At 32.5% G+C, this 23229-nt stretch overlaps 3 protein-coding genes across 7 annotated transcripts; all 3 read left to right on the top strand.

The window, feature by feature from the left end:
* Positions 1–271: 271 nt before the first annotated feature.
* Positions 272–6235, top strand: LOC18100606 (uncharacterized). Of its 4 annotated transcripts, none has more exons than XM_052453947.1 (13): positions 272–433; positions 579–650; positions 794–831; positions 1284–1430; positions 1574–1701; positions 1961–2069; positions 2204–2243; positions 3173–3262; positions 3615–3714; positions 3832–3971; positions 4208–4310; positions 4693–5645; positions 5763–6235. In XM_052453947.1, the coding sequence occupies exons 4-13, from the start codon at positions 1292–1294 to the stop codon at positions 6040–6042; spliced, it is 2082 nt and encodes a 693-aa protein (XP_052309907.1). In that variant the 5' UTR covers positions 272–433; positions 579–650; positions 794–831; positions 1284–1291; the 3' UTR covers positions 6043–6235. The 4 variants fall into 4 exon arrangements, with proteins under 4 accessions (XP_052309907.1, XP_024459785.2, XP_052309906.1 ...); XM_024604017.2 differs by having other exon boundaries at positions 1208–1430; XM_052453946.1 differs by lacking the exon at positions 794–831 and having other exon boundaries at positions 1208–1430.
* Positions 6236–7970: 1735 nt separating this feature from the next.
* On the top strand, positions 7971–11758 carry LOC18100605 (iron-sulfur cluster co-chaperone protein HscB homolog). 2 transcript variants are annotated; one of them, XM_006381868.3, is made up of 8 exons: positions 7971–8387; positions 8500–8599; positions 8708–8797; positions 9409–9474; positions 9620–9688; positions 9890–10033; positions 10764–10832; positions 11564–11758. In XM_006381868.3, the coding sequence occupies exons 1-6, from the start codon at positions 8008–8010 to the stop codon at positions 10025–10027; spliced, it is 843 nt and encodes a 280-aa protein (XP_006381930.3). In that variant the 5' UTR covers positions 7971–8007; the 3' UTR covers positions 10028–10033; positions 10764–10832; positions 11564–11758. The 2 variants fall into 2 exon arrangements, with proteins under 2 accessions (XP_006381930.3, XP_006381931.3); XM_006381869.3 differs by having other exon boundaries at positions 10759–10832.
* Positions 11759–17927: 6169 nt separating this feature from the next.
* LOC7455607 (putative pentatricopeptide repeat-containing protein At5g06400, mitochondrial) lies at positions 17928–21853 on the top strand. Its single transcript, XM_002308297.4, has one exon. It carries the CDS (start codon positions 18042–18044, stop codon positions 21186–21188), a length of 3147 nt encoding a protein of 1048 aa, XP_002308333.4. The 5' UTR covers positions 17928–18041; the 3' UTR covers positions 21189–21853.
* The last annotated feature ends 1376 nt before the right edge of the window (positions 21854–23229 follow it).

The following is a 23229-nucleotide window of genomic DNA, read 5'->3' as shown; positions in this document are numbered from 1 at the left end:
ATTTATTTATATTTTTTACATATTTAACATCAATATGTTAAAAATATAAATAAAACTGAATATTTTTTCAGTTAAAAAAACAGTTTTAAAAAACCGCAAAAACATAGCCACAACTTTATACTAATCGCGAGGTGAATTCATTTTACTTACCACATTCAGAAAAAAAATGTGAGTTTTGTCAAATGGACTAATTTTCAATTCACGTCGGCAGCCTCAGCCTGGAAAATACCTACATGTGGCTCCCACAACATACTGACTCCTCAAATTTGTCCAGACTTGGGCAAAGAGTGCAAGGCACCAAAGTTTTAAAAAGAGGGACTTTTCTCTTTTCTTTCTGGTTTCTGTGATTCTGCAGCGTGTCTTGGTTTCGTCAAGTCCTAACGCATATGGTTTCATATTCTTTTCTTTCTCCGTCTTGGTGCACCCGTATCAGGTGCATCTGTCTCACACCACGTTCTATATATATATATATATATATATATATATATATATTGAGATGTGCACTTTGCTTTTGTGAGTTCTGTGCTTTTGTTTATCCAACAAAAAGAAAAGAATTTTCAGTTCTTGTTTTTATTCAGGGTTGTGCTCTGAGTTCTTGAAGGAAAATTGGGTTGTTCTCAGAGAGCTTTCACGTGATTACTTGAAGTTTGGTTAGTTTTCACGATTTCTTCGTCTGGGTTCTTTTTATTTTATTCTTTCTTTCTGTTTTGGACAAGTTTTTATGAATTTGTTTGTACTTCTTTGATGGTCGTTGGCTTTGTTCGCTAAGATGTGTTAATATTTTGGTTCGCAGAGCTGTCAAGTTTTTTTGGATAATTTTGGAATTGGTTGGTAAGTTTTGGAGTCTTTTTAAGTTTTAGTAAAGTTGTGTTATTGAGGCATCTGTTTGATGCTCTTGTATTAAATGTATCTGCATATTGTATTCAGGAGTTATTACTACCAGACAAAGGCTCTCTTTTCTAACTTGATTAATTATTTGTGAGAACCATTTCCATACATAAAATAGTACTAATCACTATTTGTGTGGAATGTTTTGAGATGCTAATATTATGATTTCTTTTGGTTAAGTACTTATGGAACCAAAATATGTAAAATTTCATTATAATATGCTTATCCATGCAAATGATTTTTAGACTGTCATTCCTGCATATTTTGTTGCTACAAGTCTATACCAAAGTTTAAACATTTTTTGTAATGTTGAATTCAGGAGATGATAAAATAATCACATACCTGTACGTGAGTAATTGTAAATTTTAAAGAGGGTTCCTTTTTCTTTCTTGGAGATGCAAAGATGGGGAAGAGTGGAAAGATCTCTCAATACAGAGAGAGGCTGGACCAGACACTGGCATCCCCTGAACTGACAAATCTTGACGCACTTAAAACCCTTATCAGGAATCAACTTGTTCACTCTTCGCTTGATGAAACCGAAGGCTAGTATTTCTCAGAATTTGCTGTTCTCTTTTTCAAACTGCTGGGATGTTGATTTTGTTAGATTCTTATCTTTTGTAAGCTACTAATTGTGATGGTCAGCTGCATTTGTCAAAGACTCTAATTTTGGATTCTGAATTTGCAGGATGCAGCGACAATTTAATAGAAAATAGAACTAAACATGTGTCCTCTTTTCTTGACATGTTGAGGAGTGCTTCTGTAAGTGAAAATGAGGTGTCAAGAACCAGTGAGACATCACATGGTGGATGGAAAGTATGCCCTTTTAGCTAACTATTCATTCTGGCTTCTTTTCTTTCTGTTTACTCCTAGGAACGTTTTCTTTCAGAAAAAAAAGCAAGAAAATCAGCTGATTTCATTTTTTTTTATCTGTTCAAGTTTGATGTTTCAGCTCCTCTCGGGTTTCTTTCATATGTTCTTTAGTTCTCACATAGTCAGAATTATATATATAATTGGTGTCTATTTAGAAAAATGGTCTCAATACTGATATGCTGAAGCTTACTTCTCTTGACAGATAAAAGAGGATCATGAAGAGTTCCGTGTTATGTATCGCCCAGGACCTGAGGGTACTCCCTTTCATTCATTACTTGTCGAAGGTTATGTTGATGGAACTATCGATACTTGTAAGTTTAGGTGAAATATTAATAAATTTTGAGCTTTATCCTCGTAGACTAGCACAAAGCAGACAATTATTTGAGACATCTTGAAGCTGCACAAATTGAAAACTCTTTTGACAAGTACAAATAATATCTTGTAGGCTTATGCGTCTCTTGGGAGGCGACACTCTACAGGAAATGGTAAGGATTGCTTCTATCTTGGCATCTCTCTTCACTTTGTGACATATAATGTCTACGGAGATACTCTGTTCTGTGAAACAACATTTATACACCTGTCTTCAGTTCATTCCTCTGTCCAGCTTTAATGACAATATTGTTGCGGCATCTTAACTTGATAAAAATACTGCATTTTACTTTTATTTTAGGAAAACAAAAATCACAATTGCTGAAAAATTTGCATTTTAACACTGCTAATTATAGTTATTCCTTATGGGGGCTGATTTTACATCCAGTAATGCTAAGGAAATCAGATCACTTGAGAGTTGAAGCTGTTAATTTTGATTGTGAACTTTTATAAATGCTTCATTGAAAGTTCCATAAGTTGCATTTTATACTTTTGAGACAGTTCTGAGAATTTCCTCAAGAATGTGTAGGTTGGTGGATCTGTATAAATGACATTGTGCTTAAATTCTTTCACATTTTGGCCCTGCTTCCAACTTCTTTAAAGACAATATGTACATAAGCACATAGACTAGGATTTCTTCCTTGGAAGTTTGACATTTTTGTTCATGAGTACAAAATAAGAGGCTGTGTCTTGTCATATTTGTCTCATCCTTCTACATATCGACCCATGTCAATCATATTTATCCTTGTTACTCCAATTAACTATTGCTGCCAGACATGCATGGTCATGCATGACGGATAGCAATTAGTGCATTGATGAGGAGTTTTAGGCTTATGGGAACAACAATCTTTGCTGGCAGCCTTGCCCTAGAAATGTCAAGGATTTATGTGGCTGCACGTCCTTCTAGATTCATGTGATTATTCTTATTTCTCCAGTTTTAGTTGAGGGACGGTGCACAGTTGACAAAAGAGATTAAAAATTAAATGGTTGAAATCAAGATTTATACTGCAAGGTTTGCTTTAATCTGGTGATTTCGTGTTCTCAGGTGGCCCCAGTATAGTTTCCCACCTTTTAAAATCACCATTTGTGAATGCTTGCAAAAGATCCGGATCAGTGAACAGATATCTCTAGTGAGGTTTGCCCGCCACAATCTGTAGCGGTTATGTGAAGTAAATTATAAATTAGCCCTTCTGGTCTTGATAAATGAATTAATTAGTCCCCCTTGTTTCAAAAACTAATTATTTAGTCATTTGATTCGTGTTGATCACGCTTAATTCAATACTACTTTATTCCAAAATTCTTTTTTTTTTCCACGGAAAGGACTGAATAATTAGTTTTTGAAACAAGAGGGACTATTTAATTCATTTATCAAGACTAGAGGGACTAGTTTATAATTTACTCTAGTTATTTGAAGTAACTTGTTTGATTCCTTTTGCTTGTATTCTGCAACATAAAATTCTGATTCTTCCTCAAATTTTGGAAGGAAGGGTGAAGGTTACATGGCCGATGACGGCTAGGGAGGCTGTTGTGCACTATGTTTTGTTTGAACACCTCCAAGATGGTCTGGTTGTTGTTATCATAAGCACGGTACTCGCTTGAAGTGGTTGAATTCATCATTTTATCAGTTGCAATTTCTTTTTACCAAAGTTTTTGGATACCTAATTCTAAATTGGAAGAGAAATTCCTGGATTATATTGCTTTCAGATCTCGGATTTGGAGGGCATTGATAAAAATACCCATGGATTTTCAAAAGATGGAATCCCTGAAGCAAAGGATGTGGTAAGGATTGATATGATGGGTGGCTTTGCCATCCAAAAAGTGACCCCAGGAAGAAGTTATTTTCGGTGAGTTACAGTTAGTTCGATTTATATTGCGATTCTTCTTTGATATACGACACATGCACAAGTCCTACGGTTCAAAGGAGGAAAACTTCTAATTGAATTTCATATAAACGTAATCATTCCTGTGTACGGCTCTACCATCTATCATCTGCTACATAAGTAGACAAGTTGAGGCTTGATCTTTCCCATTGCATGAGCTCCTTTGTTGTGGAGCTTTTGAAAACCATTAGATTTTGCAGGACAATAGCAAATATGGATTTGAAGCTGGATTTTGTCCCTCCATCTCTCATGAACTTCATCACAAGGCAGCTCGTTGGCAATGGTTTCACACTCTATCAGAAGGTTATATATTTCTCTCTATTTATTTTCCGTATACCCTGCTGCATGCAACAGTGAATCCAATTCATTTGGCTCTTTATACGCTCTCTGCAGTATTAACAAAACCAGTGCCCGGTATTCATAATCATAACAACTTTTGAAGGTAGAGGATCTGGGTTCAATAGGTGATAGACTAGTTGGGCTTGGGATTTTCTCTCTTTTGGCCTGAGTAATAAAGATAGGAGGCATGAAAATTAAGGGTTATAGTAGGATCTACAAAAGTTTCAGACCCAGTTTCTATGTCAGGAGGGTCATGCATGAAGAATGAAGAACCATCATTGCATTCTAACTTTTGTGGTTTCTGTGCAATATATTTCTCTGACATCCATTTTGCAAATTATTACAGGCAGTGGCTTCTGTGTCTAACCATGATGAAGACTACAGAAAGGCTTTGGAAGCTCCAATGTATGCTCGAATACGCGAGGCTCTTTATTCTACTGAAAACGCAAATGAGGCCATGGAATGGAAAGAGCCTAAAGCAGATGCTTGCCTTCTACAGCAAGAGCATTCTGCTGAAGATATAAAAGAAAACTTGGGAGATGTTGAACTGAATATTCTTGGAGACAATGATGCAAGTGAAGCTTCTCCAGAAAATGCACAAGTTGTGGTAAACAAATCCTTTGGTGAGATCAAGGAAGAAAATAATCAAGAAAGCAGACACTTGAAGGATGAAAGCTTGGGAGTTATGGAACTGAATAGTCATGGAGATGATGGTGCAAGCGAAGCTTTTCCAGACAATGCACCACTTATGGACAATAAATCCTTTGGTGATATCAAGGAAGAAAAGAATCCAGAAAGCAGACACTTGAACGATGGAATGCGAGGGATGGAGCAGAGAGTTCATTGCAATGACCATGGAAATGAAAGTTGGCGAAACATTGCACTTGCTACAGGTAGGAAAACTTTTATTGAGATTGAGGAAGAAGAAAGTGAAGATAGCAGACGATTAATGAGGGATTGCAGAGTTATAGGTCAAACTTCAAGCAAAAATATTTCCCGAAAGAGTCCTGGAAACTGTACAAGGAATATACGTATCAGTTCTGATGTAGGGAGAGCTTTAGAAACTCTAGAGAAGGCCATTTCTGTGGTCCGGGAATACGGTAATTCTCTTACCAGGTCTTTCTCTAGAAAAACAAATGAAGAAAATAAAAACCTTGAAAAGGATGCAGAAAATGATCCAACTCATTTACAAGACAGTGGAGGCCGTTCAAATGCTGAGGTCTCTGTTGAAGCATCCAATAAAGGAAAACGTGTTGGGAGGAGTTCATCCAGCAATAGCTTCAGCAACCGTGAAATCAGGTACTCATACCTGCGTACTGCTGTCCAAAACATAGTAATGAATCTAATGGAAATGATAAATTATTACTTCAACTGCTCTAGGATAATGACATTGCTGGTTCGATCTTTGTTTTACAGGCGTGCAGGTTCAAGGGAAACAAGCCATAACAAGATAACGCCTGCATCACCAGATCAATACATTTCAATTCCTAGTGAAACTCACCATGTTGCTTTATATTCTTCTGAAAATGGGAAAGATGAAACAACAGAGGTAAGAGCTATGGACCTAACCACGCAAGGCGACAAGCAAATGAGCCTTGAGGTAAATGGCATCCATGAAAATGTTTTCATTGAAGGGAAGAAACTTACTCGGCAAACAAATTATAGATACTGTTGTTTTGGTTCCACATACGAGTAGATGTTACAGTGAGACAAGAATTGAGATAACCAAAGAGGTCGAAGATTTAGTGATCAACTCAATACATTTGTTGTATTCACAGCTAAACTATGAGAGTGGATTTGTATCACCTTGTACTGATGATATATGTACCAATATATCATTGTTTCTTATTTGTCAAAGACGTATCAATAGTGAGTTTTTCTTTCCTTTATTGTTTTTAGCAAATATTTATGAATAAGTTATACCAATAATTCGTAGAAATTGATGGGAATTTGGAGTTTGGGAAAGAAAAAATGGTCAAGTTAGCAGTAATGTGAGTAAAATCTTGTAATTGGGTGCAACAGAATCATCTTTCGTTGCATAATTCAAGTTACAAATTAGAATGCTGGGTTGAACTCGGATTATATCCCAACTGGATTTAATAAATTGATTTTATTTTATTTAGATAATAATAAAAAAGTAACTATAGTAAATTGATATTTTTTTAAAAAAATCATGATAATTTGAAAACAAACCTTTAGAAATATGAAATTGGATTAAAAAATAGATAAAAAAAAAAACTCGAGTCAACCTGAAATATATTGATAGACATATAACCTGGGTAATAAAGGGCGTGCCAACCTGCAAAACCCATGGTCCAGGTCATGAGATCAGGATAACCCGATAAAGAAGAAATTGTAAAAAACCATGAAGTCAATTTTTTTTTTAAAAAAAGACTAATGTTAAACTATGAAATTGAAAAGGAAAATAAGCAAAAAAAAAAAGAAAGATGTTGACTCGCATTAACTATTCAAACCCGTGAGTCAAGTTATTAGACCAGAAGTAACATACATTAAAAAACTACGAACCTCAATTTCTATCAAATCAAACGTTGAATGATAAAATCGAGAAAAAAAATCAACTACATAAAAATTCTAAAATAAAAAATAGAAATTAAAAGAATTAGGGTAAAAAACGAAATAAAAAGTAAATTAGAGGACAACTTTAAATTTTTTATTAGAGGGTTGAATTGAAAATAAAAATAACTTTAATAAAGAGAAAAAAATCAAAAGAATGATAATCAAATTGAAAAAAAATAATGCACCATAAACTTGGATTGAAGGATGAAATTGAAAACTAATAAAACTTTTACAAAGTGCTAAGAAAAAAAATAGAAATAAAAAGAATAAGGACCAAATTAGAAAATAGAAAATATGATAAATTGGAATTGAAAGATTAAATTGAAAACAAGTAAACATTTTACAAAAAAACTAAAAACAAAAGGTAAAAATTAAAAGAATAAAGATCAAAATTAAAACTTCAACAACAAAGAGAATCAACTTGTAATTTTTGGGGGAGGAGAGAAAGAAAAAAAAAAGATCGACTGACGACAAACTATCATCCACCGTCGACATGCACCTAACCATGAGAAAGAAGAGGTGATGATTCTTCGAACGACATGGTAAAATGATATTTTATGCCACCAAAAATGCTACATGCGTGGTATAAAATGTATTGAAAGATTAAAATACTCTTAACAAACTTAGTAATCACAAAAAAACTAAATTTGTGATTAACTAAAAGGCACATATACATGATTTAATTTTTTTTATTCTAAATTCTAAAGATAAATTTGTTATTTTATTGTATTTTAAAAAATAAAAAGATAAAAATACTCTTTTTAGTCAATTTTAAAAATTCTAATTTGAAAAGTAAGTAAGTTATTTTACGTGCTAAAAATTAAAATGATAGCTGTACTTCTAATTATTTTTTTAATATCTAATGGGATGTATAAAAAATTTAAAAATATTATTTTAATATATTTTCAAATAAAAATAAATCTTTAAAAAAATAAAGAATAGTAGACTCTCTCTTAACCGTTTCTAGAAAAGCCACCCACTCACCATTTATTTATTTATTTTATTTTTTATTGTTTTGTCAAAAGCCCTATAAACCTTTGCTTCACCCATTCAAAAAATCACAAAACAAAACAAAACAAAGAAAATGTTGAAAGCAAAGAAGAAGCTATGGAGTCCTCTCTCCAAACGTCTCCTCCAGACCAGAACCATCTCTTCAACGACATGTGGCTTCTTACAGAACCAACAACAGCATCTCTCCAATTCACAACCTCACTCTCCCTTTCCTTTCTTTTCCTACAACAACAACAACAAAAAAATCCAGACTTCATCTTCAAGTGGGTTTTCCTCCCACTTTCTCTCTTTTTCAGGGAAAAGTTTCTGCTCTGCCCAATCTTCCGAGAAAACCAACCTCAGATGCTGGAACTGTAATGCCGAGCCTCAAAACGCACCGTTTTTGGTCTGCGAGTCTTGTACAACCATCCAGCCTGTTGATCACTCTGTTGATTACTTCCAAATATTTGGCCTGTAAAGTACACCCTGTTAATTTTTTTCCTGCTTTTAAAGTTAATTTTGGATTTGGGTTTTGTATTTTATTGGCAAGGTTTTATTCTTTTGAGTGGGGGTTTTAATATTACAGGGAAAACAAGTATGAAATAGAGGAGGATCATAATTTGGAGGTGAAGTATAAAAATTGGCAGAAAAAATTGCATCCTGATTTAGTTCATTCAAAACCTGAGGTTAGTCTGTTTAATTTTTTTATTTTATTTTAAATAGAAGGTACTCTTTTTTTCTTTTGAATTTTTTTCCTTTGGGTTTCAATTGTTGATTTGTTTTTGCTTTTTCAGAAAGAGAGAGAGTTTGCTGCAGAACAATCAGCTAGGGTGATTGATGCTTACCGGACGCTGAACAATGCCTTGTCAAGGGCAATATACATTGTAAGCATTTAGATATCATCCCGGCATAAATTGAAGCATTTTTATTTGTGCTATTTTACCGGCATTTATGGCCTTTTTGGTAATAACAGTATAAGGGGTTTCCAGGTTTCAACTAAGAATGCCGATTTTCTCATTGATTTATGTCAGTTGAATATTTAAGAACCTTTTTGATAAGTCCTTATTTGTACCACTTGGAGTGCTTAAATTATGCTTGGAATTATATCTTTTTGTAGAGTTTATGATACAGTAGTTCATGGTGCATTTGATCAATTGACTATCATAAGAAAAATCAAGGGCGTTGTTAATTAGATGTGTTTAGATCTTTTTGGTTGTTTTGGTATAAAATAGTTGATGGATAACAGAAGGCATGGGGCCAGAGGATGCATATGCTAAACAATCATGCTAATACACAAGAAAAATAATATGGACATGTTTAAAATTTGTTAATAGTTTGGTGTCATCAAGTTTTTGGACATTGTGATTCTAAGTATTTCAGGGTAATATTTCTTCATTACGCAATCCATGAATGCCTGTTTTTCCTCCATGTATTTCATTGTATAAATTCTCCTGTTCCTAAACATTCATAAAATTATATACTTTCTTTCTTACAGCTGAAACTTGAAGGTGTAAATGTTAATGAAGAAGAAACAGTGTCAGAACCAGAGCTGCTAGCTGAGGTAATTTATAAGAGCTTCTTGTTTTTGTTCTGTATTTCATTCCTGGCATAGATTTCTTGGGTAGATTACTGCATGCAAGCTCCTAAGCAGATGATCTATGTTTTTGAACTTGGATCTTTTATTACTCTAATTTCTGACACTGCAGATTATGGAAATCAGGGAAGCAGTTGAAGAGGCACCTGACTATCAGGCTTTAAAGGAGATCCAGTCTTTGGTATGACTTCTTTGGAAATTTTTATGAGAATTTGGAACATGGTGACGAGTTTCGTTGTAAATTCAAAATAGTTCTTTTAGATTGCTATATTGGGCCTCATATGCCGAGACACAGGCTGACTGGCTTCATTTTTCTGTAATTTTCCAAAGTATGTCTATATCTTGTTTATGTTATATTTACAATTTCAAATTGTTTATGCAGATGCAAGAGAAATTACAAAACTGGTCTAATTCCTTTGCAAGTGCATTCCAAGGCCATAAATTTGAAGAAGCTAAAAATTGCATCCGGAGAATGACTTATTATGACCGTGTAAATGAAGAAATTGTGAAGAGGCTTTAAAAAAAGGTACTTTCCTCAAAGTATTTCTTTTTGGGTGACATTTAATTATAAGCAAAAGATGAGTTTTAGGTCTGTGGATGATAAAAAAGGAGTTCCTCAAAGTACATCAAGCAAAAGAATGTTTTTAGTGTCCATACAGCGAAATTTTCTTCACCATAACTTGCCTAGTGACTTTTGGGGTGAATATCTTTACTTTTGTTAATTGGGTGCACTGGGCTATTTCTGGGATGTCCAGTATATTTTCAAATTCTAGTATGGAATCTTAAACACGGGCTTTACCTTTATGTGTGATATAGGGGGAAAAAAAAAACAAAGAAAATAAATGTTTTCTTCTTGCGACTTGCTGTTAGGACATCCTCAATGGTTTTGTAGGAATCACAAATGATCAAAAGAGTGCAACTTCCTCTTTGTTTCTTTATAATTGTCCACAACATTGCAAATCTTAACAAACCTTCAATTTCTAATTCAGTCTGTTAAATAGTTATGTTAACTCTAGCAGTGTAAGGCATAGAATGGGAATGGATATTCTTTGAAAGTTGGCTTGTGATCCTTACCCATGAGTTTTGGAATTTACGTTGTGTGGAAAGGGAAAGAAGGGGGAAAGGTGAAATTTTTTGTTTCTTATTAATCTTAAATTGAACGTAAGCCATGCTTTTTTATGTTGAATATATAGAACATCTTTGACCAGTCCTTATGTCATCATGCTATTGATTTTGTGCCATTTTTGGCAGTTCAGCATGTCATTTTAGGGTCAACAACGCTTGATTCCAATTCATTGGATTATCATCTTCAACGAAATTTGTAGGTATGTATCCTTCATTTGTTGGGAAAAAAATTGTAATTGTAGTGTATTTCTTCTGGATCAATTCGTCTGAGATTCCTTCTCTCTCTCTCTCTCTCTCTTTTTCTTTTTGATAAGCTGATGGAAAAAGAAAATGCATGTGTAATTCCATTTTAATAAGTGATCTTGCGATTGAATTTTTCTGTTCCTATTTCCACCAATTATGCTGCCAACTTTGGATTTGTAATAGCATTATTTGCTGCAAGATATAGAATGATCATATTTACATTTTTTTATTCAATGCTATTTTGTAGTTTGTTTATAAGTTTTCTATCATAATTCACGCCCAATTCTCTCAGTTGGCTTTTCTCTAACACTTTCATTTAAAAAATAATAAAATATTTTTTTTCTTTACTTCAAATTAAATTATTTTTAGTAATCGGTTTGGTTTGATGGTTTGATGTTTGAAGTCAAAAAATAATTTTTTTTAAAAAAAATATTATTTTAATATATTTCTAAATAAAAAAACATTTTCAAACTCACACAAACCCACCAGCTTCGGATGGTTGCCAATATCGTTGTTGTAAGACTGCAAGCAATCACCACCCATTCTATTCCAGAGATAATTCTGGTGATGTTTGCTTTCTCGTGGGAATGATTAATGCGGTGTTTCTTTTCTACTTCATATGAACATCAAAAGCTGTGATTAGATAATTTTCTGTTTGTTTCTCATTGTTTTTTGTTTTTTTTACCAGGCAGAATTTTGGTGGCAGACCTAGTGGAGACAGCTAAAAATAATATATCCAAACGTTGAGAGATCATTTTGTTTTTGTAAGAAATCACCGGCTCCACCACCCTTGCTATGTTGTAGGGTTGGAATAATCACTCGCACTATATTGTAGGTTGGAAGTAAAAAACTTTTAAAGAGCAAAAGAAGATATTTAGGTATTGATTATGTTTCTTTTTTAAAAAATAGATTTTAACTATGAAATGAAAAATCATTTGATCCGTTTAGGTTAACATGGGTTGAAAAGTTAAATTTGTAGATTGAAAAGTTCAATTCTAAATTAATTTAACGATGAAGTATAAAATTGATAAAAAAAAATAACATTTACTTAAAAAAAAAAACAATATGATAAATTCGAGTCAACAAGATAAACTCATGACGCAAGTTAAGGCGCATGTGCCCGTTCATTTTAAAAAATAGCTCGGGCATGAGGGCCTTCAAGCCCACTCGTCTGGGTTTGTTTTTATTTTTTTAATTTTTAAAATTATTCGTTTTATTTTTATTTATTTTTTAAAGAGGGTAGACGAGGGATTATTTATTTTTTTGGTTGCTGGAAAAACATGGCTTCAATTTTTTTGGTTTAAAAATCTATTTTTCAATCTTTTTTGATCCAAAACACCATAAATATTTTGATGAACTTATCTATGACCTAAAAAAACTAGAAAATAGCTCAAAAAATTAAAATAAACCTGAACAAAAAAACATTTTCGTGATTAGATTTGACTTCTCGGGCAAGGAGAAGGAAAAAAACTCCTAGGTAAAATTACTCTCATTAAATGGAAGCTATTGACACCGATTTTAACATTTTTGATAATTAGAATAAACAATTGTTTTCTTTTACCAAGTTAGAATTCAACGTTTTATCTCTCTTTCTTCTAATAAAAAAAGACTGAAAAATAAAATATATATCCTTTTATACCAAAATTAAATTTTGGATAATTAAAAAGACCAATTATTTATAAACCTGAAAAGATAGGGGATGAAAATAATTTTTTTGTATGAAATTGGAATCTACTATCTATTTTATCAATTATTTTCACTTTGAACCTCTGATTTTCAATCCAACTTTTATTTCCAAGAAAACTTGCAATTAAATGCTAATTTGAACTCAAAAGAGCTAAATTGTACTAAAATAATTCAGAATTAAATTAATTGTTTTTAAAAAAACTTAACTATTACAATCTACCGTAATTCGTGAGATATAAATAGTATTGGAAGCTACACCCCCCTGAGCCAATTTACGAAATGTGCACAAAACATGCCTGTCAAAGAAAGAGTTTTGTTTACAGCCATGGCTGAGCCTGCAAAGTTTACTGAAGCATGGCAACCAAAGCTCTTAGTTCATAAGTGAAATATGCATATGTTGGGATAGTTCAAGCAAAGAAGAAAGAGCAAATTTCTGAGTAGAGTATGCTTTAACACGTACTGGAAATTGTATCAAACTACCATTTTATTTTGACTATCAACCTTTTTTGTTTTTTTTTAGCTTTGTAAAGTCTTATGAACTTATAAATTTTAAAATATAAAATATAATTTTTAAAAGAATTGAGACAAAATAAAAAAATTACTAAACTTCACGAGCATCAAGGTAATTTTCTCAGTGTTTTTATATACAAAAGCTTCTTTGTATACTATTACTAAAAAGTGAGAGTCAAGTGCATAGACTTGGCCTTGCATACACATGCCCGCTGACTTTTTTTCTGTTGGACCAGGCGTGCTGGCCTCATCTTTTTGGCCTAGGTACTTGGCCTTTTTCTATGATTTTTTTTCCCATTGAAATACATTATACAAAACTATTAGCATGATATTTCAATTATTTTTTTATTTTTCCATAGTTATTAAATAATATTATGGGTTTTTATGAGAATGTTAACAATTGTTGTTTTAATTATTATGTATCTAATATGACAAAAACAAATTGCTCATTAACATTCAATGAAAATAATTTTTTTGTTCTTTAGATTTTTGACATGGTTTTATCATATTTGTTAATTTTTTCCATTCAATCACACACAAAATACTGAAACTTCATGGTGATATTTTATTTCAAACTTTGAGATCACGGTAGTTTTTTTTTTAAAATGCTTCTTGTAAAAAAATGTTTTCATTAAAACAATAAAGAAAAACATTGATAAGAAAATAGAGTTTATATTGAAAAAATAAATTTGTCATCAATAATTTTATTTGTTGTCTTTCATGCAAATGTTTACATTAAAACAATAAAGAAAAACATTGATAAGAAAATAGAGTTTATATTGAAAAAATAAATTTGTCATCAATAATTTTATTTGTTGTCTTTCATGCAAATGTTTATTTTTATAATCATTTAATAAATAAAAAATAGATTACAAAAGCAAGGTTGTTAAACCCGACGGGGGCCATGACCTAGTTTGCATGTTGAGTGAGTTAACCTAGTTTAACCTAAGTCAATCTAGAATGTTGTTGTTTTGATAATTTTTTAATAAAAAATAATCAATGTTGTTTTTTATTTTTATTTTTAAATCCAATTTGGGTTTTAACTGGGTTAATCAAGTTCAGGTGCACCCGCCAAGTTGGTTAGGTAACACTGAGTCAACTCTCATCATATTTACTTTGAAATCGATTCAGTTCAGAGGTTGAGTCAACAGGTCATTGTGTTAACCCACTAGGCTTGGCGTAATAAAATTCTCAAGTTCTTTGTGGCAGTGCATGCACCACTAGAAAACTGGAGAATATCGATGAAATATTCCTTTAGCATTTGAAAAAATTCTATAAGTATTAGAAATCATCGATGAAATTGCTATCTCATTGTCATTTTAACCTTACTTAACCTTAGATAAAAAGTGAAACAATATATGCCAAAAGATTAAATAAAACCATTTGAGGGAGTGAAATGAAAAGATAACACATTATATTGACTTGGGTTAACATGTGAAATTTACAACCTGAGTAATGGATACGATCATAATGAGTTAACCCAGTTGAATAATTTGTTTCTTTTCTTTTCCTTCCCATATTATCTTTTTGGCTGGCCATGATTCGATCCTTATCGATCACAAATTGAATTAAATTCAAAAGTAAATTTAAGAGTCATAAAAGAATTGAAGATGAAATTTAAAAAATATGTCATATTGTATCAACTCCAGTCAACTTGAATTAACCGAAAAAACTTACAACCTGAGTCATGGACATGATCTCAATTAGGCATAATTTTTTCAAGCTAAATGATAAAAAAAGATGAAATTGTATTTTTTTTTTTGTTTTAAGTTAAATAAAAAAAATTAATGACAACAAAGGGTTAAATTGCATTAAACAATAAAAAAAAGCCCTGAATGTTGTGTTTTAACTCGTCAAAATCTTGATCCATGCCAAGGACCAAACCGAGTCTAATTTATTTTTTTTTTTCTTAAATTCATTATGCATAAACACAAAGAATATAAAAATTGCAAAAAAAAAAAAAAAACCTTGTTCACCAAAATAAAGAAAGTTTTGCGGGGTTCCAATGTATAGAGAAAAATTATCGTTTTCGTATATTCCAACCACCAAGTTAGTTTATTTTGGTGTCCATAGGTTTCATTTGAAAAGGTAGCTCGATGATGGTTGTTTAAAATCTCAATATTACCTAAGAAAATAGATTGAAGCCGATGAAGAAAAAACTAACTCAATTTGATTTCATGTTTGTAGATCGTTTTTAGGGTTTCTTAGGTTTATAAATTGGTTTATAGGTGTTTTGAGAGTGCTTTTAAGTTGTTGTTTGGTTAAAATTGGTTACAAAATGGGTTTATAGGAGGAAAATGCTTTAGTAGACAACGTGTCATCCTCCTCTAATTATCAAATTATCATTATTCTATGTATTTGTTCAGCCATAAAAACATTTATGAATATAATTAGTCTTATTAAATATGAACTTAAGCAGTATGAACTATAAGTAACACGGTGATTGAGATTTTTAGTTCTACAATATAAGATGTGACAAGCATGTTAATCCACAGTGTTTCAAGGATGTGAACTTGAGCAATATAAATTGAAAGTATCTTGCTAACAAATGAGCATGGATGACTGGGATCCTAACATTATGTTCGACAAGTTAAAAGAAAATGGATAGTAGAAAAAATTCTCTTGTTTTTTTATAATTGTCCCGCTCATCCAAAAACTATTGAAAGTTTGAAAAATATTGAATTATTTTTCTTGCCACTCAACACAACATCAAATATGCAACCTTGTGATACAGGGATCATACAAGCTTTCAAGATGCATTATTGTCATTAATTTTATTGAGATATTTTAGAAAGTTGTGAAATTAAGATCACAAATCTAAAGAAAATAGATGTTTTAGATGCAATGAATCTGACAATCTTGACTTGGATAACCGATGTTTAAACAAACACAATTGCAAATTGTTTTTGACATTGTAAAATTAAGCTATGGATAACATGATTTCAAACAATTTGGATCAACACTCGTATAAAAAGTATTCAACAATTGCATCTTCTAATCAAAAAGTTGAAATATCATGATACAATGGATGTTGAGTACCTTTTGAACTACTCAAGAAAAATACAAGGCAACTTCAGAGTTGTTTGAATATGATCAAACTAATGAGAATATCAAGAAAAATGTCAGAAGATAAAATTAAAGATGATAGTTCTTTAGTGGAACTTGTCTTGTGCAAAAATGCACTCAAAGCAACAATCACATAATATAATTTTCTCTTGCAACACAAGATCACTACAACTTAGCTTCTTAATGTGTTAAAAAAAAGTTAGAGATGAGGTCCAATGATACATCAATTTCAAGAGAAAATAAGTAATAATTGAATCATATTTTACAAAGGCCTTCTAATTGAGTCATATGTGCCTCTATATATATATAATTAATTTTGATGTATACAAAGATTATCATATTAGTCCTAGGTTGGAACTGACCAAAAATATTATTTAATTGAGATTATTAATTTATCAAGGTTATTTTGTAAAATCAAAAAATAATAAAATTACATCAAAATTCAATAAATTATAAAATTGGACCTTTGTTATTATTTTTTTATAAGGTATTTTTGGTTATTTTATTATGTTATCTTTGACTCTTTTAGAGAAGATGATTTATACCTTTTGATAAACTCTATTAATATAAAAAAACTCTTTAATTATAAGATGAATAAAATGTTTATTTATGTCTATATTTCTAATATTACCTAACATACATTAAAAAAGAGTCTTGAAAAATAAAAAAGATTTGTAAAAACTATAATGATGATAAAGTTTAGTGGTACCTTAAATGAAATTTGTATTCATATTTGTATGTTATGTATTTGTGTTTTATATAAATAATTTTATTCCAATTTTATTCTTACATGATATTTTATTGATTTTTTTTTCCAAAAATATTTAACATCTTAGATATTTTGGTTGAAGAAAGAGAAGAGAGAATTGTTTCTAGGACTATGTTACTAATATAAAAGGACATTTTTATATTTCCATCAAAATTTGAAATTAGCTTTGACTAAGAGTATAAATTATCATGTTTTAAGAGATAGAGAAAAAGTATTACATTGCTCAAACCTTAAAAGGATGAGAACAATTTTCTCAATAATAGTTTTAAATCACCTTTAAACCTACATCTACATAGTACCTTATTGAAACTTTATTTTACCTATTAAAACTCTAAAAATGATAAAACAAATAGGTCCACAAAAGATAATAATTAAAATCTAAAAAAATAATAAAAGTACATCAAAATTTGTTAAATTAGATCCTTGATTATATATTTTGTTATCTTTTATATTATTTTTACATCTTTAAACAAAACAAAATCATAAAAGTTTTGTTATTCTGTTTTACAATCACTACTAAAAATTAAAAAAAAAATCACTTTAAAATAAAATATTTATAAAAAATTTGTTTGTGCCTTTATTTTTAAATCTATATCTACCACATATGACTAAAATGTAAAAAATTAATAAATAAAATTACATCAAAATTCAATAAATTATTAAATCGGACCTTTGTTATTATTTTCTTATAAGGGATTCTTGGTTGTTTTCTTATTTTATCTTTGATTCTTTTAAAGAAAATGATTTATACCTTTTGAAAATTCTTATTAATATAAAAAAGAGTTTTTTTAATTAAAATATGAATACAATGTTTATTTGTGTCTATGTTTTTTAATATTACCTAACATATATTAAAAAGAAAGTCTTAAGAACAAGAATTTGTAAAAGCTATGTAATTATGATAAATTTTAGTGGAGCCTTGAATTTGTATTAATATGTTGTGCATAATGATTTTATTCAAATTTTGTTCTTACATGGTATTTGTTTTTCTTTTTTTTAACCACTAATAATTACTCCTCGTACAATCTTCAAATTCCTGGTGTGATTTCTAACATTTGTATAAAGAAGCACCATTCTCTGCTGAACTGAAGCTCAGTTTTTACTTATCAAAGTAGCTAATGAATGTCTTAAAACAATGAGGCAGACATTCAAACTCCAATCTTTAAGCTATAAACCTCTTAATTCCCAGCTCTCCGCATACCAAATTTTTCACTTTTCCAGCCTCTCTAAATCATCTAAACCCTCCCATTCGAAGAAAACTCAAGAACCCCAATTGAAAGGCCATGCAGAAACTAAAACCATTAATTCACTCTTTAAAGAGATAACTGAGATCTTGGGTGCTGATGTTGTGATCCCAGATAGAACTCCATATGGGTTTTTTATACCTAGAGAAACCCATGTGGGAGATAACGAGATAAGTGGAGAATTCAAGTATCGCGAAGAAGGTGTTTGTGGAAATGCTGAACTGAATAATGGGTTGCAAAAGGAGGGGTCTTTGTTGGCTTTCGGAGATATAAAGGTGGGAGCTTTGAATGAAACTGACGTTAGTGCTGTAGTTCATGAGATTACTGGGATTGTTCGTGCAGAAAATTGCACAGCTTCAATGGAGGAAAGGCTAGATAAAGTGGGGTTTCAGCTAGAACCAGAGATTGTTGAGAAAGTATTGAAGAGGTGCTATAAAGTGCCACATTTAGCTTATAGATTCTTTAATTGGGTGAAGACGAAAGATGGGTTTTGTCATACAACGAAGACTTATAATACCATGTTGTATACAGCTGGGGAAGCCAGAGAGTTCTCGGTGGTGGATGTTTTACTGGAGGAGATGGAGAAGTACTCTTGCGAAAGGGATATTAAGACTTGGACTATTCTTATTCGACAGTATGGGAAGGCAAAGTTGATAGGCAAAGCCTTGTTGGTCCATGAGAAGATGAGAAAGTCTGGGTGTGAACCTGATGTAGAAGTTTATGAAGTGACGTTGCATTCACTTTGTGATGCTGGAAAAGGTGAAATCGCTTTGGAAATTTACAAGGAAATGGTGCAAAGGGAAATGGAACCTAACTTAAGTTTGTACAAGATGTTATTGAATTGCTTGGCAAAGTCAGGAGATGTTAGTGCTGTTCAATCGGTGGCTGATGACATGATTAGGGTCTCTCAGATTCCGGAGCATGATGTTCATGTTTGTGTCCTGAAGAGCTATTGCGTGGCTGGGAGAATTAGAGAAGCTTTAGAATTGATTCGTGATCTCAAGAATAAAGAAATACAGCTTGATTATGAAGTTTCCGAGACCCTGGTGAAAGGACTAAGCAGGGCTAATAGGATTGCAGATGCTCTAGAAATTGTTGAAATTATGAAGAGAAAAGATTTTGTTGATGGGAAGGTTTATGGGATCATCATCAATGGGTACTTGAGGAGAAATGAACTTTCTAAGGCACTCGATCTGTTCCAGAGCATGAAAGAGTTTGGACATTTGCCTACTACTTCTACCTATACAGAGCTAATGCAACACCTCTTCAGATCAAATGAGTATCAGAAATGCTGCGAGCTGTATGATGAGATGCTGGAAAGAGGAGTTGAGATAGACAGTGTGGCAGTTATGGCCATTGTTGCAGGTCATGTTCGCCAAGACCATATATCTGAAGCATGGGAAGTGTTTGAGACTATGGAGGATAAGGGAATCAAGCCGACTTGGAAATCTTATTCAATATTTATCAAGGAGCTTTGCAAAGTTTCGAGAACAGATGAAATTATCAAGGTTTTGGGGAAAATGCAGGCTTCCAAGATGTTTATTTGTGATGAAATATTTGAGTGGGTTATATCTTGTATGGAGAGAAAGGGAGAGATGGACAACATTAGAAAAGTAAAGCAGATGCATAGAATCTGCAGACTTCATTCGCTAAATGATGAAGTATCTAGAAATGATTTGTCCAGGGAAGAGGAGCTCCATGTTGACTCGAACTGTAATGAATCAGTGCAAGGAAGGGTGGATTGGAACTCGGTGAAGCCACTTTCAAAGGCTTACGATGAGCAGGACTTGCAAGAAGTTCTGAGGATATTATCATCCTTGGAGGATTGGCCCATCATTCAAGATGCCCTGGAGAAATGCACCATTCAGTTCACACCAGAACTTGTTGCCGAGACCTTACGCAATTGCGGTATGCATGGAAATGCTGCATTGCATTTCTTTGCGTGGGTAGGAAAGCAAAATGGTTTTTGCCAAACTACAGAAACGTACAACATGGCAATGAAAGTTTCAGGTCGTGGGAAAGATTTCAAGCACATGAGAAGCCTCTTTTATGAAATGAGGAGAAGGGGCTTCTTAATACCACCAGATACATGGGCAATCATGATAATGCAATATGGTCGAACAGGTCTAACGGAGATTGCTCTTAAGATATTTGGTGAGATGAAAGCTAGCGGTTGTAATCCAAATGACAGCACTTACAAGTACTTGATAATTTTTCTTTGTGGAAGAAAAGGAAGAAAGGTTGATGAAGCCATTAAAATATTCCGGGAGATGATTCGTGCTGGACATGTCCCTGACAAAGAGCTGGTTGGAACGTACCTCTGCTGTTTATGTGAAGTTGGCAAATTGTTGGAAGCCAGAAAATCCGTAGACTCTCTTTGTAAAGCTGGTTTTACAGTTCCTGCTAGTTACTCCTTGTACATTAGAGCGCTTTGTCGAGCTGGAATGTTAGAAGAAGCTTTATCATTAGTAGACCAGGTTAGCACCGAGAAAACTACGTTGGATCGGTATACGCATGCAAGCCTTGTGCATGGCCTATTACAGAAGGGACGACTAGAAGAGGCTTTAGCTAAGGTGGACTCTATGAAGCAGGTAGGCATTAATCCAACCGTCCATGTTTACACATCCTTGATAGTTCATTTCTTCAGGGAAAAGCAGGCATCAAAAGCGTTGGAAATTTTCGAAAGCATGAAACAGGAGGGTTGTGAGCCAACAATAGTTACATATTCGGCATTGATTCGCGGTTACATGGACACGGAAAATGTCATTGAAGCTTGGAACGTCTTCCATTCTCTCAAAACGAAAGGGCCTGCGCCTGATTTTAAGACTTATTCAATGTTTCTTAGCTGTCTATGTAGGGCAGGAAAATCTGAAGAAGCCCTTCAGCTTCTGTCAGATATGGTGGATAATGGGATTGTTCCCAGTAATGTTAATTTTAGAACTGTTTTCTTTGGGCTAAACAGAGAAGGCAAGCAAAGTTTAGCTCAAACTGTATTGCAAAAGAAGTGGGCTTTAACCAGTAAACGTAAATTTTCTTAACATAATAAATCTGATTCTCTTCTCTTGTGTTCATAGCAATGTTTTACATTTTCTTCATCTCTTCTTAATGAGAAAAACAAAGCGACTTGTCGTTTTCTCATGCTTCTAAACAACGTGGCTTTCGAATAGAAGCAAAAACCGAAACGGTCGGGGTGATACGTGTCTGTCAACAAACCGACTTGTAGTTGTCACCCGTGTGACAGTGACAAAGCAGCACCGTACTACTCAGGTAGGTCTAGAATCTCCACCGAAAACAAACACGATACACGAAACCTAACGCCCCGCCCAAACTCTTTGTATACAAATACAAATCTAGATTGTACTGTACACGAACGAAGAAGGCATAGCAAGCAGTAACAACAGGGGACAGGCAATGGGGTGGGTGTGGAAAGACGACTCCGACTCGGACTCGGACGATTACTTTGAAAATAACCCTAATTATTCTTCTTCTTCTTCTGGTGAGGTTTGTTCCACGAGGACGGTAGTGATCAGGTCGCAGTGCAAGAAGACCGAAGAGGTCCTTCGTGACTGCCTCGGAAAGTAAGTTATTTTAGATTTTTGTTAATTATATTTTGGTTTCTGTTTGGTTCCTGAGAAAAAGAAATGGTGATGATTGATTTAACTTTTTAATGATTGATTGTGAAGATGGAATGGCCATTTCCTCATTTATGCTGTTATAGTTGATGGAGAGAATTTTTTTTTTCCCCTCTTATTTTAAAAGAGTTTTGATTATAGATACCCAAAGTCTTGGATGTCATTAGCTTCAAATAAAAGGCTTCAATTTCCAACCAATAGCTTCTTTTCCCATAGAATAAACAACGGTGGTGTTTAAGGAATAAATTCTGGGAAATTGGTGGTGAAGAAGGATTAGCTTAACGGTAGAGCATTAATGCTCAATTTTGGTTATGCAATGGGAGGAAAGGCCTTGCCTTGAACTCACTCATTTCCGAGTATATCTGAACAACTATCAGACGTGAAAAATGGTTTTAATTAGTTTTGTGGAGGACGATAGAATAATAGTTCCTATATGAAAATGTGGATTTGCTTGTGTCCCAGTTTTTCTGGCATTAGAAACTGTTCAGCGTGTCTCCTCCAAGACACATGAATTATACGAAATGCTCATACATCTGGGCAGCTATCCTTCCAAGGATTCAGGTTAAGCGGTGGCTTTAGGTTCAGGGATGCTTTATGGTATAAAACATGGGTGGTGATGCATATGGAGCAGTCACTGAGGCAGTGAATAACTAATATACAAGAGTAGCAAGGGAGGCGATAAATTTTGGAATAAATGCTTTGACCTTAGCCCTGTTCCGAATTCCGAGTTGACTCTCGAAGTAGGTTATAAAATTATGATAATAACTATTTTTATTTATATATTGACCTTTTTCTTATCTGTGACTCAGGTCTTGTCCCTGGTTAACTCTCAAATCAGGTTTTAAAACTATGATAATTATCACTTTTATCCTTACTTTGACCTTGTTCAATGGTCAACCCGACTTGTAACCTGGGACTTATCTTGGGTTGACCTCCCGAGTTGAATTTTAAAACTATGATAATAATTATTTTTATTATTACTTGTTTTAGCTAGATAATTTTGCAATTAAGGGTTTTTTACAAGGATATTTTAAGAATAAAAAATAACAAATATTCTCTCGAAGACATGTCCCTTATGTACTTTATATTTTGAAAATATATAAATTCACTTAAAAAATATCATAGATATAAAATTTTTATATCTCTATCTTTATCTCTTGAACAAAATATATTTATATCTTTATTATTTTTATCTTTTTTTATCTCACGCAACATTCCAATGAAAAGGTTTTGATGAAAAGTTTTTTTTAACAAATATATATTTTTAGAATTTTTTTCAACAAATATTTAATAAAAAAAATTAATATGAGATATGTCTATTTATATTTTTTTAAAAATATTTATGTTTTATTTTATTTTATTTTAAATAAATATAAGAGTATTTGTAACAAAAAGAAATAATTTTAGTGACAAAAATAATTTTTGAATTAAGAGGAAAATACTCAAG

This window comes from Populus trichocarpa, chromosome 6, assembly GCF_000002775.5.
Source record: "Populus trichocarpa isolate Nisqually-1 chromosome 6, P.trichocarpa_v4.1, whole genome shotgun sequence".
NCBI lineage: Eukaryota > Viridiplantae > Streptophyta > Magnoliopsida > Malpighiales > Salicaceae > Populus > Populus trichocarpa.
Note: the sequence above shows the minus strand (reverse complement) of the source record. Positions and strands in the feature narration are given on the sequence as shown.

Bases quoted from the DNA above. Each gene is read 5' to 3' on its own strand.
- LOC18100606 (XM_052453946.1), top strand. From the start codon at position 1,292: ATGGGGAAGAGTGGAAAGATCTCTCAATACAGAGAGAGGCTGGACCAG. The intron at 2,070-2,203 runs GTAAGTTTAGGT...AATATCTTGTAG, and splicing joins TGATGGAACTATCGATACTT to GCTTATGCGTCTCTTGGGAG. The intron at 3,263-3,614 runs GTTTGCCCGCCA...TTTGGAAGGAAG, and splicing joins GAACAGATATCTCTAGTGAG to GGTGAAGGTTACATGGCCGA.
- LOC18100605 (XM_006381868.3), top strand. From the start codon at position 8,008: ATGTTGAAAGCAAAGAAGAAGCTATGGAGTCCTCTCTCCAAACGTCTC. The intron at 8,798-9,408 runs GTAAGCATTTAG...TCTTTCTTACAG, and splicing joins TGTCAAGGGCAATATACATT to CTGAAACTTGAAGGTGTAAA. The intron at 9,689-9,889 runs GTATGACTTCTT...TTGTTTATGCAG, and splicing joins TAAAGGAGATCCAGTCTTTG to ATGCAAGAGAAATTACAAAA.
- LOC7455607 (XM_002308297.4), top strand. From the start codon at position 18,042: ATGAGGCAGACATTCAAACTCCAATCTTTAAGCTATAAACCTCTTAAT.